At 43.0% G+C, this 16846-nt stretch overlaps 1 protein-coding gene and 1 pseudogene across 1 annotated transcript in view; one reads left to right on the top strand and one right to left on the bottom strand.

The window, feature by feature from the left end:
• The window catches only part of LAMP2 (lysosomal associated membrane protein 2), a 38998-nt gene extending 36256 nt beyond the window's left edge, over positions 1-2742 (bottom strand). Inside the window, 2 exon segments of the mRNA XM_008156116.3 lie at positions 2545-2661; positions 2664-2742. Coding sequence (XP_008154338.2) covers positions 2545-2661; positions 2664-2739 — 193 coding nt within the window. The 5' untranslated portion in view covers positions 2740-2742.
• Positions 2743-7864: 5122 nt separating this feature from the next.
• On the top strand, positions 7865-8671 carry LOC103299286 (microtubule-associated protein RP/EB family member 1-like; annotated as a pseudogene).
• Positions 8672-16846: the final 8175 nt, after the last annotated feature.

Genomic DNA, 16846 nt, shown 5'->3' with positions numbered 1-16846 from the left:
AGTGCCACACTGAACCAACAGCTGTCAGGAAAAAGCAGCTGTATAGAATACATGGTTTCTACTTCATCCTGGTACCTTTTATTATTTTTTTTTTACCCTTTTTTAAATTTTATTTTATTGTTTAAAGTACCTTTTAAAAATCTGATCTGGGTACATTATTAACTTTTACTCCTTCAAATCCTGTTTTGAACTTGCAAGTGGAGGTAATCAATCTAGGAAATCTTCCCAGAGGGTGAATCTAGTTAGTCCCAATCAATAAATGGCAAACTAGCAGATGAGCTGATAGGTTCTTTTATGTTTCTTTTGCATGTTTATTTTCTGCAATGAGCAAGCATTGCTTTTGTAAAGTCAAAACAAAAGAGCATTCATTAAAAAAAAAAATGACATGAAAACCAATAAGTAAGACAACTATTTATTAGTTTCACTTTCTCTAAACAATAACAGTGTTATATTTGTGCAGATTCAATTGGCAGCGAATTACTGGTTAGCAGATGCTGTGGTTAGATGCGTTCTAGTCACTGATAAGGTGCTTTTCTGGTAAATAATCCTTTCTTAGGATCGCTCAGTTCTCAGTAGCATGAAAGCTTCAAACTGTGCTTGAGCAAAGACTCAACGACCCCCTTTCAGAAAGGCTACAGAAGAGTTTCCTGCACTTTGTGGACAGCTGGACTAGATCAGAGACTCACAAATGTTTCAGTGTCAAGACCCCCTTTACTGTCTTATCCACCGAGGATCTCAAAGAGCTTTTATGTGAGTTATATCTATAGGCATTTGCCATAGAATATAAAACTGAGAAGTAAAACAACATATCAGAGCCATCAGGGTGATGTCATCACTCATTATGTGGCTTCTGGAAAACTCCACTGAACACTGGTGAGAGGATGAGAGTGAAAATTACAAATAATATCTTAGCATTTTTCTGTAAATAGTTTTGATCTGACAGACTCCCAGCAAAGATCCTTGAGAATCACTACATCAGATAATCAAGAATCCTTTCAATGCTATGGATGTGGAGCAAGATTTCTCAGCTTTGGTACTACTGACATTTTGAGGTAGATAATTCTTTGTTTGGGGAGGGGGAGCTGTCTTGTGCATTGTAGGTTATTTAGAAGCATGCCTGGCCTCTAACCATTAGATGCTAAAAGCACTTCCCAGCTGTGACAACCAAAAATGTCTCCAGATATTGCCAATATCCCCTGATTGAGAATCCACTGTTCTAGGGGGCTGATTTTATTCTCCTGAAGTGTGAATTATAAGATGTGTACTCCTCACTCTCTTCTCAGGCCTCTAGTACATCGATTTCCTCTCCGCTCCCATCTGATCTGTCCCTTCAGTTTTTTGTTTCTTTTTTAATTAGGTCACAAACAGCAAGAGTCAGTGGGTAGCAACAAACAGGATGAAGCAGGTCAGGAAGAGACATTTTAGTCAAAGTTCACCTTTCAGGCATTAAACTGACTGCTTATGGGGGGGGAGGGGACACAATCAGCCAACATTTACCCAGCCATTCTGAGATGATGATATGTCTTTTTCACTCTCATCCTCTCACAGTGTTCAGTGGAGTTTTCCAGAAGCCACATAATGAGTGATAACAACCCAGTCCTTAGCAAGTTACCTACCCTCCTCCACCTTTTCCTCCTCCGAAAACCAAGTAATAGACCAGTTGTATGATACGGAAGAAGAAAACGAGCTTCTGAAAGCAAAGAAGCATACACTCTCAAAACCTTGGATCTGGAAGGTCCTTCCAATGGAAACATTTGAGGATTTAGGGGCTTGGAAAAGTAGCAAAACTAGTAGAAACTGACACCTTCAACACCTCCAAGTCAGATATTCACTCCTTATCGAAGTTCCCACTCATCCCTTTACTCTCCAAAGGTTGAGCCCGAGTTTTCTTGCCTGGAAATTGCCCAGCCACCTTAGGTCCCTTCCCCCTCAGAAATCCAACTACCAAAGTCAAATCCAGAATCATTCCTCATCTCTTTAGTCACCCTTCCACCAAAGCCCCCAACCCTCTCACTGTCCCTCAGAGTCCCTCAGAGTCAACTGTCATATCTGCCCCACTTCCCTCAAGTTCTTCACGCAGGCAGTCTTTTCCTTCCCCGATTTTCTCTCTCGCCCCTTACTTTTCCACCATCTTCAAAACTCTTCCCTGATCCTAGGAAGCCAGGGCTTTCCTAATAGTCTCTGCCACCCTAGAATCAGCACGTATCGACTTCCTAAGCTCATTCCTTCGTATTTTCCCCAAATGACTCTTCCTACCCCCATCCGCTTCACTCCTCGCTCTTTCCTACCTACTCTCTTGGCATCCAGCCCACCCTGATTACTTGCCCTTTCGTACTCTCACTGGCCCTTCTTCCTCCGCCATCCCTCCCGTCGGGTCCTGTCTAGGTCATTGCTTGTCACCTGAGGCAAGCGCCACCGCCCAGTGTCAGCTGTTCAGCCTCTCAACCCCCACCCCTGAGACCAGTTCGGCAAGTTGTGGCCTTTGAACTGGGCGCCCCGGGCCCAGGCGGGGCGGGTACTAAGCGGGAGGGCCCAACAACTCACCCAGAATGAGGCAGAGCAGAACGAACCCCGAGCCCGGCACCGGAGAAAGGCGGAAGCACACCATGATCCGGAAGAGCAGGCAGCAGCGAGAGCAGCAACACCACGGAAAAGGCTCGGGGAAGCGGAGGAAGACAGTTGCTGACCACCGACCACAGCGCGGTAAAAGCCGGGACTGGGAGCTTCGGCGCTGGTCATAAGACTAGGGGCGGGGCTTTTTCTTGCCTTCAGCCAATCTCTGCGCTTCAAAGCCGCGAAAAGGGTAGTGATGTAGGGCGGGTGGGCGGAACGACCACGCCCTGGCTTTTTGGTTCACGGTCATTCTTCCGTTCTTAAGAGATGTGCGCGGACGGCTTTATCTGAGGCGAAAGAGAAAGGATGAACTTTCGGGTGGTGTAGATGGTAGAGATTATTTCAGTTCCTATTCCTTGAACAAGAGAATAATTTTGCTGGAGTAAAAACGGTTGCTAGGCATCACAACATAATACATGCAAGAATCATATACGATGATTCTCCAAACACTGTTGTTACCTATGCAGTTCATGCTATTAAATGGGCAAGTGAGCTAGTGGGTAGTATGAAGTCACTGACCGCCAGAACAGGACCTGGTCTTGAAGTTCACTAAGTTACAACACCCTGTTTTTCAGAAAGGGAAATTCAACTCAGAAAGAGGAAGACTCTTCTTTAAATAGAGAGAGAAAGTGAGATAGAAATAAAATAGAAAGGGGGGAAAAACAAAGATCATCCATATACCTACTACCCAGAGACAGTGTTTATCTATCTATATCCATCCATCATCCTTCCAGTTGCTTTTCCCATGCATATATACATGTAAATATCCTTTAATGAATTCATACTAAACATACTATTTGGTATATTTAACAGTTGAACAGATGAAACCTACAATATTCAACAAATGAAAGCATTCAAAAGCTATAAAAATTTCCAATTGAAATAAAGTACTGCTTCTCAAATGTAAGTTTCCAAAAGAATCATCTGGGTATTTTTAATAACATACAGATTTCTGCACTTTATTCCCTCAGAGATTCTGAAATAGTAGGTCCTGTCTTTTTTTTTGTTTGTTTTTGTGTTTTGTTTATTTATTTATTTATATATATATTTTACCAAGAGCTGTTTCTCAATCCTGTTGGAATCACTTGTGGGGCTTTAAAACCAGAGGTGCCCCCTTGGTCCTGTCGCTTGAGATTCAAATTCGGTTGGTATAGAGTGGGGCCTGGGCATTGTATTTTTCTCAAAACTCCCCAAGGCAATATTAATGGGTCAGAGATTATCTCTAAGTGGCTCCAGCTTTATAATTCCAGGAATCTGTAAGAGTAAATGCTCTTTTATTTAAAATACTAGAGGCCCGGTGCATGAATTTGTGCACAGGTGGGGTCCGGCCAGCTGGCTGGACTGGATTGGGGCGATCGGGCAGGGTCAGCCAGGGGGACAGGATGTGGGAAGTTGGCCGGCCACCCAGCCCCTGATGGGGGGGGCGATTGGGGGCGGGGCCGGCTGGGGGAGGGGCCTCAGGCAGTTGGCCACCCAGCCCTGCCTCCTGATCAAACTCCCGGTCGAGGGGACAATTTGCATATTAGCCTTTTATTATATAGGATAAGGAAGCAAAGTGCCTCAATGAGTCAAAGATCTGGTTTAATAAATTGTTGCCCTTAACCTCTTGCAGATGTCATCAAATTAAAAAATGGAACACAGTAAGATAGATCAGCCTTTTATACTAAATCCACCATTGCAACCTTTTCCTCTGACAAAACAAATGCTGATTCCTTGACTGGGACAGGCATGTTCATGAGACAGAACAATGTTTTGGAAGTCATAGGTAAGTGATGGGTATTTTGTAAAAAAAGAAAATAGGCTAAAAATACTGAAAGCTTTGTTTGGTCTGAGCTTCTATACTTAGAGTTGTTTAATGTTCCCCCCCATCTCAAACCTTGTGAAAACTACTTACTTTTTTAAAAATATATATATATGTTTTTAGTGATTTCAGCGAGGACGGGAGAGGGGAGAGAAACATCAATGATGAGTGAGAATCATTGATCGGCTGCCTCCTGCATGCCCCCTCCTGGGGATTGAGCCCACAATACAGGTATGAGCCCTGACAGGGAACTGAACCATGACCTCCTGGTTATGGGTCGATGTTCAACCAACTGAGTCACACAGGCCAGCACTGAAAACTACCTACTTTTGTATGCACTGTCTTTCATTACCCCAGCCCAGTTGAAGGAGCTTTCCCCAGGCTCTTCTGCGGTACAGTCAAGCCTTTAGGACTAGGGTCGATGTTTCAGGAACTCTAGAAGATCCCTTCCAATCTGAGCTTCATATGTGTTGACTAGATTGTTGATAGTGCTGCATCAAGAGTGCTTTCATGTGCACTTCATCTCCTACCATACCTCACACCTCCCCAGTGGGCGAAATTCCTCAGCAAACACACACATGCACACACACATGCCCAGTTAGATTAAGAGTCTTTGGAACCCTTTGAGAGCTCATGATTCTTTGGCCAGGGAGCAGGGATCACTAGCAAACACTTCCTAAATGTCAAGACACTGAATGGTGTAGGAAATAATGAACTTATCACATTTGGTAAATGATAGACAATGAAATGCATAGGTCAGAGGAACAGAAAGTCTGTCCATCCAGCATTAGCAGAGCCAAACACTAAATACTGAAAATTACAGTGGAGAAATCTTAGTTATTTTATTATAAACTAGAGTCCCGATGCATGAAATTCATCCAAGAGTAGGCCTTCACAGCCCTGGCCGCCCTCACAACCCCAGCCACCCTTGCAGCCCCGGCTGCCTCAGTCCTCACAGCCCTGGCTTCGTCCGGAAGGTCGTCTGGATGGTCGTTCCACTGTTCAGCCCCTCGGTCGATTTGCATATTACCCTTTTATTATTATAGATGACAACACCCAGGAGAATGGGAAGCTGATGTTCAATACCCCCAACTGCCTGATGGCATGTAGGTTACAGGTAATAAAGGGCAAAAATCACAAGACACTTGTGTGTTAGGGGTTTGGGGTTGTACTGGGTGCTGATTGGTCAGAGGTGAGATAAAGGTGATAAATCATTTCTTCTGGTCTTGAGGATAGTTCTGAGGTCTGTTCCTGTGTCCTTCTGTCTGTTTTATTTGGAAAATAGCCAGGGTATCATTCCACCTGAGGGCCTGGAGCTGAAACATAACTTAGGTCAAGATGTTATCTTTAGCCTGCCAGAGGTCCAAACCTTGACACCATTAGTCAGGACTGAGTTCTATCTTTTGCTGCCTCCTGGGTTAATGATTTGGGGGCAGGAGGGAGGATAGATTTCTGAGGGGTATATATACATATACAGAGAGAGACATATGATTTCTAGAGCTATGATTTCAAGCTAAACTTAATCAATGTCATAAGGACCCTCAGTTTCATAGACAATGAAATGTGTGAGTCAGAGGAAGGAAATTAATAAAGATATAGAGATTTATCATTTTACAATTATAAATATGAATTAACTCAATGAATGAGTGGCCCTAAGTTGTTGGTGTCATCTACTTGCCATCTTAAGACTTTTTTATCTTCATTCTCTCTCTGCCATATTTCCTTTCTTGACTCATTCTTGTTTAGTTTCTTCTATACTCCTTTTACCTTTCTCCTTCTTTTTTTTTATTATTGATTTCAGAGATGAGGGGAGACAGAAAAAGAAAGAGGAACATCAGTGATAAGAGAGAGTCATTGATCAGCTGCCTCCTGCACACCCCACACTGGGGATATAGCCCACAACCCGGGCATGTGCTCTGACCGGGAATTGAACTGTGACTTCCTGGTTCATAGGTCAACATTCATCTACTGAGCCATGTCGGCCTGGTTCTCCTTCTAACATGTTCCCTTTTTCTAGATAATGCCTTCAAACTGTGGCAGTACGGTTATCACTCAACCCCAATGTAGAGGTCACAGTGAGCTCAAGGGGCTGCCAACCCTTGACCAAGAGCTCGCTGGGTGAATGGGGACATGTCATTTTGAATTATTAGTTTTCCCCAGGAGGATTCTTCTCAAATCCCCCTTCCCCACAACACCACCACCAAAGATCTAGTCTAACCTGCTAAAATGAAATGGTTCTCAACTTTGAGCATGCACCAAAATTACCAAGGGGCTTTTTAAAATACAGATTACTAGGCTCCGCTATGGAGTTTGAGCAAATCTGGGGTGGGCATGAGAATCTGCATTTCTAGCAATTTCTCAGATGATCCTGATGCTGCTGTTCTGGAAACCACACTGAGTAACCAGGCCCCAAACTCATATCCGTGCTTAACTGTCCTCTAGGGATGGGATTAAGAGGTGGGAGAGAAGGGACTTTTATTAATTTCTGCTGTATTTAAATTTTTACAGCAATTGGACTGTGTTTGTAATAATGATTTTTAAATTAATGGATACAAATAATTAAAAATTGAAATAATTTTCGCTAGCTGACGTGGTTCAGTGGTTGAACATCGACTTATAAACCAGGAGGCCACGATTTGGTTCCTGGTCAGGGCACATGCCTGGGTTGTGGGCTCACGGGGGTCCCCCCCCCATTTCCCCACACCACACCCCATGCAGGAGGTAGCTGATGTTTCAATCTTTCTTTCCCTCTCCCTTCCTCTCTGAAATCAGTAAAAAATTTAAAAATTTAAAAAGATTGAAATAATTTTAAAAGATATAAAATCTAAAGGAAATACCCTTTCCCCTCCCTTGGACCACAGTCCCACTCCTCAAAGTTATAACTGTTGCCTGACCTGCGTGGCTCAGTGGTTGAGTGTCATGGTTTGATTCCCAGTCAGGGCACATGTCTGGGCTGTGGGTGTGGGGCGTGCAGGAGACAGCTGATTAATGATTCTCTCTCATCACTGATGTTTCTATCCCTCTCTCCCTCTCCCTTCCTCTCTGAAATCAATAAAAAATATATTTAAAAAATAAATAAATAATAAAAAGAAAAAGAAAATTTGAAAAGCAATAACTAGCCGAAACCAGTTTGGCTCAGTGGATAGAGCGTCGGTCTGCGGACTGAGGGTCCCAGGTTCGATTCCAGTCAAGGGCATGTACCTTGGTTGCGGGCACATCCCCAGTAGGGGGTGTGCAGGAGGCGGCTGGTCGATGTTTCTCTCTCATCGATGTTTCTAGCTCTCTATCCCTCTCCCTTCCTCTCTGTAAAAAATCAATAAAATATTTTTTAAAAAAGCAATAACTAGGTGAGGTCATCACGTGGGCGGGCGGGGTCAGATGATTTGAACGAGAGGAAGACAGAACCGAAGCCGGGCTCGGCAGTGGACGTGGTTCCTCCGCGAGCCAAAGATGGCAGTTAACGTATATTCAACATCAGTCACCAGTGATAAGGTAAGTCGACATGACATGCTGGCCTGGATCAATGAGTCCCTGCAGTTGACTCTGACAAAGGTGGAACAGTTGTGCTCAGGGGCTGCCTATTGTCAGTTTATGGACATGCTGTTCCCTGGCTCCATTGCCTTGAAGAAAGTGAAATTTCAGGCTAAGCTAGAACATGAATACACCCAGAACTTCAAAATACTACAAGCAGGTTTTAAGAGGATGGGTGTTGACAAAATAATTCCTGTGGACAGATTAGTAAAAGGAAAATTCCAGGACAATTTTGAATTCGTGCAGTGGTTCAAGAAGTTTTTTGATGCAAACTATGATGGAAAAGACTATGACCCTGTAGCTGCCAGACAAGGTGAAGAAACTGCAGTGGCTCCCTCCCTTGTTGCTCCAGCTATGAACAAACCGAAGAAACCTCTCAGCTCTAGCAGTGCAGCTCCACAGAGGCCCATTGCTACACACACAACTACTGCAACCCCTTAGGCTGGCCCAGGTGTGCTGCGAAAGAATCCTGGTGTGGGCAATGGGGACCACGAAGTAACTGAACTGATGCAGCAGGTCAGCATATTGAAACTTACCCTCAAAGAATTGAAGAAAGAAAGAGATTTCTACTTTGGAAAGCTAAGGACCTTTAAATTGATTTGCCAAGAGAACTAGGGAGAAAGCAACCCTGTATTGCAGAGGATTGTGGGCATTCTCTATGCCGAAGATGAAGGCTTTGTGATACCTGATGAAGGGGGCCCATAGGAAGAACAAGAAGAATATTAACAGCTTAGGCCAGCACAGCAACATCCGAATTCTTCACTCCAAATCATGTGGTTAACTGTAAAATACTCCCTTTTATTATTTTTAGAGGACTCACTGTTTTCTTTTCATAAGCAAAAAGTACCTCTTCTTAAAGTGCACTTTGCAGAAGTTTCGCTCTTTTTTCAATAAGTTTGAGTTAGGAGGTTTTACCTTGTAGCAGAGCAGTATTAACATCTAGTTGGGTCACTTAGGGAACAGAGAGGCTGACCATGGGATCACCATATGGATGATGGTAACACTGATTGCTGGAGAAGGTGTTTTTATGTGATACGCTGAGGTGGATACCTCAGTAGCGAAATGTAAAGACTGATTTTAATTTTTTTAAATATATTTTATTGATTTTTTACAGAGAGAAGAGAGAGGGATAGAGAGTCAGAAACATCGATGAGAGAGAAACATCGATCAGCTGCCTCTTGCACACCCCCTACTGGGGATGTGCCCGCAACCAAGGTACATGCCCTTGACTGGAGTCGAACCTGGGACCCTTGAGTCCGCAGGTCGACGCTCTATCCACTGAGCCAAACCGGTTTTGGCCTGATTTTAATTTTAAGCTAATGTGAAATCATGGCAGAGAACGTTTTAATAAATGGATGCCTTGAGAGTATTTAAATTATGTTTGCATATTTTAAAATATAAATTTTAACCTGACAGGAGAGTTTGTGTGTTGCCCTTGTGTCTGGGAAGGAAGGGCCAGACCTTGGGACCTTTAGAACTTGCTGTTCACAGGTCTTGCAGGGCTGCTTGAATCTTCATAGGCTTAACCTTGGCCCAGAAGGAAAATTTAAAAAGTTGCTCTCTAAAGCCATTTGGTGTCCTTGACCAATTGCATCTCTGCTAAGAAACAAGAGGCATTGTTGGCTGAATGAATAGAGGGTATGTTTCAGCCCTAAGATATTTGAGTTGAATAGCTTGATATTCATTGAGCATTTCTCTGATGATTTTTCCAGTTACCCCTGAAATTTCTATGTATTGTGTTTTTGGGAAATGAGGTGTGTTTAGTTTTAAAATCTAACAACTGGGAGCATTATCTCAATTCATTGAGGTTCTGCTTCCCGGCATATGTCGACAGTTTGGCTCAAATAAACTCACTAAAATTCTTTAAAAAATAAATAAATAAAATCTAACAACTACTTTTGGGGACTTGTCCACATCTCTGGGATTTGAATGGGGGTTTGTGTCCCATTTTGCTGTCTTTTAAGTTTACACTTAACATGTTTTTCTGCATCCCTTGCCCACTGGGGACTCCTCTTTGGCTCCTTAAAGTTTGCTGCTTAGAGTGAAAGTTCAGCAGGCAGGTGATCATGCTGCAAGTTCTTTTTGGACTTCTGACAAAGGGAGTGATCAGTGAAGGCCATCGCTACCTTGAGATCTGCAAGGCTGGGTGTTTTTGGTACCTGCTGTCCACAGCCCTCCACTGTTATCAGAATACTTTGCCAGTGCACTAATCTCTTTGGAGATAAAATTTGTTAGGGTGCTACTAAATGTTAAGTTTCTTTTGCAGAAAATACAGTACCATGTCTGAATTAATTATTAATATTTAAACTATTTCATTCCTTAACACTCCTCATTTGCTTTGCCTACAGCCTATTCAGTTCCTTTTTTTGGCAGAATTCTGCAAAATGTGTGTTACCCACTTTTGAGCTTGTTCAGCCCCTGATGTGATTGTATTGATTTGTTGATGGTGGTAATTTGTCCTAAAATGTGTGTGAAAGCAGGTATTTTATAATAAACTAGAGGCCTGATGCACGAAAATTTGTGCAAGAGTAGACCTTCCTTCCCCCGGCTACCAGCACTGGCTTCCCTCCAGCACCTGGGACCCACGCTTCTCTCCTCTGGCTGCTGGCAGGTACCCAGGACCCGGGTTGCTTCCCTTCGGCCCCAGCTTTGTCAGGAAGAATATCCGGAAGATGTCTGGTCTAATTAGCATATTACCCTTTTATTATTATAGATTGTTGTATAAATTGTGAAATTCAGAGAGAAACCCTGATTCAGAGATTAACAATGCCAAAAATGCAAGTAACTAGCCATTATTCAAAAAACAGTGGTGCTATTTCTCTTTTGTGGCCTTTAAACTTTTGTTGCCCTAAAATTCCATTTTATTGGGAACCCATTTTCCACCTGGTCTTTCTTGACAGGGTTTTTTTCTTTTCTACTTTAAGCAGTTTCTAAATAAAATTCTGTATTTCAAGAAAAAAAAGCAATAACTGTTAACAGTCTCTTTTTTACATGCTTAGGTAAAAAATATGCATATATCTGCATACACACACACACACACACACACACACACACACACACACACACACACACTGAGTGGCCAGATTAGTATGATCTCTGAATGCATAATAATCTGGCCACTCAGTATATATTAGAGGCCCGGTGCATGAATTCGTGCATGGGTGGGGTCTGGCCAGCCTGGCCAAGGGGAGGGGACATGGGAGGTTGGCCGGCCTGCCTGCCGGTCGAACTCCTGGTCGATGGGACAATTTGCATATTAGCCTTTTATTATATAGGATTATAATAATCCAGAGATCATAATAATCTGGCCACTCAGTATATATATGTGTGTGTGTCTGTGTGTGTGTCTGTGTATGTATACTCTTTTTTTTTAATTAGACAAATGTGAGCCTGCTCTTCATATTGTTTAGTGACCTGCTTTTCTCACTTATTTACATATCTTGAAAATATTCCTTAAAAGTCATATGGCTTTACCTCATTCTTTTGGGTGGCTTTAATTATGTAGCTCTATCACAATTTATAAAAATACCACAAATATTCTTAAACCCCTGCTTCCTCAAATCCCTAGATTTGTCCGCAGCATAACCATGTGGTTAACATAGGGATTGCATGACAGCACACCACCATTAATATAGGGGACTTTTAATAAACCATTTGGATTTATGGCACTGATTTGAAAACCGGATACTTCCCATAAAATAAGCTTTGCTGGTGTGACCAGATCAAAGCAGGGGTCCTGTAGTTGGGATGCTGAAGTGGATTTTTGGAACCCATTCAGCCATTAGCTTGTCATGCAACCTTAGGACACTCACTTCCTGCTCTTTGTGCATCTGATCTCCCTCTCAGCACACACATGAAAACTATCCCGCCCTAGCTGGTTTGGCTCAGTGGAAAGAGTCCCAGGTTCGATTCCAGTCAAGGGCACGTGCCCAGGTTGTGGGCTCAATCCCCAGTAGGGGCCATGCAGGAAGCAGCCAATCAATGATTCTCTCTCATCACATATGTTTCTAACTCTCTCTCCCTCTCCCCTCCTTGCTGAAATCAATAAAAATATATTTTTAAAAAGACTCTCCATTGATCCCCCACCCACACTTGGAGGAGACAGAGACATAGTCAGCTGATGGCAAGCAGTTGCTTCTTCTAAGAGGAAGGAGTTAAAACACTAGTTGATCTCTGTGTGTATCACTTTAATCTTGTAGAGAGGGGCAGTACAATGTAGTAGTCACAAGCCAGGGCTCTGCCATTGGGCTATTTGGATTTGATTCCTGCCTCTACCACTTAATAATTGTGTGACCTCTGGGCCTTAGTTTTTTCATCCATGAATAAAGATGATAATAATTGTGCCTATCTTAAAGGATTATTGTAAGGATTAAATGAGGTGCCTGGAAAACACTAAAATGTAGTAAGAACTCAACAAATATTATCATTACTGTTATTATTAGTAATAATTGCAGTGTTCTCTTCTCTCCCTGTCAGTGTGTCACAAAGCTAAGGAAGTTCTCATTGGTGCTCACTGATTAAGAGAGGGCCATTGTGATTATTCAGCCATTAAAAAAAAGAATGAAATCTTATTTGTGGCAACATGGGTGAACCTAGAAGGTATTATGCTAAGTGAAATAAGTCAGTCCGAAAAAGAAATGCCATATGATCTCACTTATATGTGGAATCTAAAGAACAATATAAATGAACAAACAAAACAGAAACAGATTCAGAGATACAAAGAACAGACTGATGGCTGCCAGAGGAGAGGGGTTGGGGGACTGGGTGAAAAATGTGAAAGGATTGAGAAATACAGATTGTTTGTTACAAAATAGTCATGGGGATGTTAAATCAGTATAGAAAATATAGTCAATAATAGTGTGGAGGTGGGGTCAGAGTGGAGGGGGTCAATAGGGTAAAAGGGGGACATCTATAATACTGTCCACAATAAATATAAATTTAAAAATAATATTATAATTACTATATATGGTGCTAGGTGGGTATTGAAAATGTCAGGAGGATCACTTTGTGAAGTGTATGATTGTCTAACCACTATGCTGTACATCTGAAAGTAATACAAAATAATATTGAATGTAAACTGTAATTGAAAAAAATTAAAAATTTTTAAAAATAGATAGCTATTGCTATCCTTTATATTTTAACATTCTTTCTATATAAATGTAATATATGTCCAATGAAGAACATTTGAAAAACACTGCTAAGCACAATGAAAATAATTGAAATAACCTGTAGTTCTACTTCTGCCTAAAGCATTCTTTCTCCTTCCACCTCCTCCAACACCAGGCTGGCTTTTGCTTCTCCTTCAGGTGACATGACTTTTTCCAAAGAATCCTTCTTTAACAAGCCAAGGATGAAACTTGGGAGTTTTCACTTAATCCCTGGACTTCCCTCATCATGGCATTTATCATACTGTAATTGTATGTTCGCTGGGCCAGAACCCATAGCAGCCTATGAGCTTCTTTAAGATAGAGAACATGGCCACTAGTCTATTCTCATAGTAAGTGCTCAGTAAATGTTTATTGAATTAATAAATAAATGGCAGGTATAAAAATAGGTTCTAGCTTTCGGAGACTATATTACATAAGTACTGAGCTGGTGGGATGGCCTTCCCAGCAATTTTTCCCATCTGTCTCACAACAGAGAAAGTGGCAGGATATATGCCTTCTTTCCGCTAGACTTGCCAGCTGACCGTTGACACACTTCTGACTTCTGCTTCTACCACTTTCTCCTTGTCTATAATATATGTCTCTCTTTGACTCTCTCTTTCTGTGTCACCTCTCTCTCTCTCTCTCTCTCTACACACACACACACACACACACACACACACACACACACACACACACACGCGCGTATGCCAGCCTTACTTATCTCTCCATTGTAATCTGCACCTTCTCCTTCAACTCAATAGATTATGAAAGGAGAGTGATCCCAGGTCATTGTGACCCATGAAACTGAAGTGATGTGTTGCTTAGGAAATAATCATATTGTTCTCTTCCTTTGCATTAGTGGTTTAGAGGAGAGAGTTCAGATTCAGAAATCATTACCTACTCTTTATGACACTATTGATTATGACAATGACCTGACTCTACAGGTGTAACTGAGAAGGCTGCAGCATGCTCTTTGGCTTAAGATGGCAGCCATTTGCTGCAGACTCTCTTTTTTTTAATATATTTTATTGATTTTTTACAGAGAGGAAGGGAGAGGGATAGAGAGCCAGAAACATCGATGAGAGAGAAACATTGATCAGCTGCCTACTGCACGCCTTTCAGTCCGCAGGCCAACGCTCTATCCACTGACCCAAACCAGTTAGGGCCAGACTCTTCATCCTACCTAATAATAGACAAATATGCAAATTGACCGTACCTTCGCTATGCCCATGATTGGCCAGGAGGCGCGGGGGGGGGGGCGGACTCGGGGTGGCTGGGGTAGCTGATTGGGCCAGTGGGACGCTGAGCTGCGTCGCCAGCAGCGGCACGAGCTCAGCTTCTGCGCCATGGCTGTGCTGCGGCACAGAAGGGGCCTCTGGGGCAGCGAGCTGACTTCCCGCCATGCAGACCATCAAAAGCGGGGGAGCTGAATGCCTGAGCGGACAGGCACTCAGCTCCCCCGCAATCGAAAGCAAAAGTGTGGGAGCTGGGTGCCTGTCCGCTCAGGCAGCAGGCCTTTCAGAAGCCTCCACCGTGCCAGAGGCTTCTGAAAGGCCTGGTGCACCAGCGATCAAAAGGAAAGCATGGGAGCTGGATGCCTTTCCGCTCAGGCACCAGGCCTTTCAGAAGCCTCCGGCGCCTGGTGCACCAGTGGACAGGCACCCAGCTCCCCGTGATTGAAAGGGAAAGTGTGTAGGGGACCCTACACGTGCATGATTCAATCATGCACTGGGCCTCTAGTATGGAATAAAAGACATTTTAAAACCAGAAGAGTCCTTGTCTGCTTCAACCCCTTCATTTTGCTCAGGGAGGTCAATTTACTTGCCCAAGTAGGCAGCAGAGCTGACAATACAACTCTTACCTCTATATTTCTTGTCTGGAGCTCTATTCTCAGTTGGCTGAAACACTGTGCTCTAAAAGGCCCCCTTCATTGCCCAGCTGGCGTGGCTTAGTGGTTGAGCATCGACTATGAACCAGGAGGTCATGGTTTGATTCCCAGTCAGGGCACATGCCTGGGTTGTGGGCTCGATCCCCAGTGTGGCAGGAGGCAGCCAACCAATGATTCTCTCTCATCACTGGTGTTTCTATCTCCCTCTCTGAAATCAATAAAAATATTTTTAAGTAAAAATAAATAAAAGGCCCCCTTCATTAAAGTTTCATGTTAGCGAGAAAGGCCAGGAAACACTGAAGGCCCTGGTCAGTTCCAATATAGAACTTATTAGATGGAGACCTTAGTACTCACATGAATGGAAATGTGTAAGTTTCCTAGCAACTTCATTCTTACAAATGTTATTTATTCTGTTTTCTACCTGACTGTTCAGGAAAGTACTTGCTGGCTTTACAATGGGCTTTCAGGAAGATAGTCCATCCCACCAACCCTTTCATTAGGGATTTACTAGAAGTTAAGAAAAGTAAGTATACTTTACTTGATTCCATCTCTTTCTTTCCATCCATATTTCCCCATATTTTCTCCCCAGACACAGTGATTTCTGAAAGCCAAGGTGGCTTACAGGGGTAGACACATCCACCTAAAGACCTATAAACCAGTATAGAGACACCAACCACCTAGATGAAACCTAAGTGATGGGTGTCATAGGGCCCTGCTGAGGCTTCCCCATATACTGCCAAATCTAGCATAGTACTTGTACCTAACAGCCGCTCACTCTTCTCAGCATAAAAATCAGAAGAGCAGCCTGCCTGGTGTGGCTCAGTAGTTGACCATGGACCTTTGAACCAGGAGGTGATGGTTTAGTTCCCAGTCAGGGCACATGCCCAGGTTGTGGGCTCAATCCCCAGTTGGGGGTATGTAGGAGGCAGCCAATCAATGATTCTGTCTCATCACTGATGTTTCTATCTCTCTCTCCATCTCCCTTCCTCTGTGAAATCAATAAAAACATATATTAAAACAAAACAAAAGAGCAGGTTTCTGATCCCAGTTTGGTTGCCAATCACTCTGTAGCCTGTTCAGGTCACATAATCTCTTTGTCCATTTAATCACACTTTTCTCTACTGCAAGCATGTCAAAATCATGGCCCACAGGCTGTATGTGGCCCACAATGAATATTTTTGCAGCCCAGCCAATATAACGGTATGTAAGAAATGTTTTAATAAAAATTTCATAACTTAATTTTTACAATATCCTGTTATACATAACTAGAGGCCTAGGGCACAAAATTCATGCACTCGTGGGGGTCCCTCAAACCAGGCTGTGCCCTCTCGCAGTTTGGGAGCCCTTGGGGGATGTCCAACTGATGGCTTAGGCCCGCAGGGAGCAGGGCTAAGCCATCAGTCAGACATCCTTAGCACCACTGCCACTGCACTTGCCAGCCGTGAGCCCAGCTTCTGGCTAGCACACTGACAACCAGGGGGCAGCTCTTGAGTTAAGCGTCTGCCCCCTGGTCGTCAGTATGCGTCATAGTGACCAGTTATTCCACTGTTCAGTCGATTTGCATATTACCCTTTTACTATATAGGATTATTAATCAGGAACTACAGCGTTTGCTAATGATTGATTACTATAATCATATTGCATTCATTTTCCTTACACACCTTATGCGCAGGCACACCATTTCTCTTCACTAATACTAACAGCGAATATTTTAGCAGCTGGTTGCCACGTCATTAGTCTTGGACTGACTTGTTTGGTGTGCGCAACAGGAAATATTTCGCTTTCGGAGAACAAGAAAAATAGACTTATTTGCATTATGCTTATTAATTTGTGCAGTTATTTAGTGTCTGTAAGTTAATGTTCAAGA

This window comes from Eptesicus fuscus, chromosome 1 (assembly GCF_027574615.1).
Source record: "Eptesicus fuscus isolate TK198812 chromosome 1, DD_ASM_mEF_20220401, whole genome shotgun sequence".
Classification (NCBI taxonomy): domain Eukaryota; kingdom Metazoa; phylum Chordata; class Mammalia; order Chiroptera; family Vespertilionidae; genus Eptesicus; species Eptesicus fuscus.
This window is presented reverse-complemented; position numbering and strand designations above follow the sequence as displayed.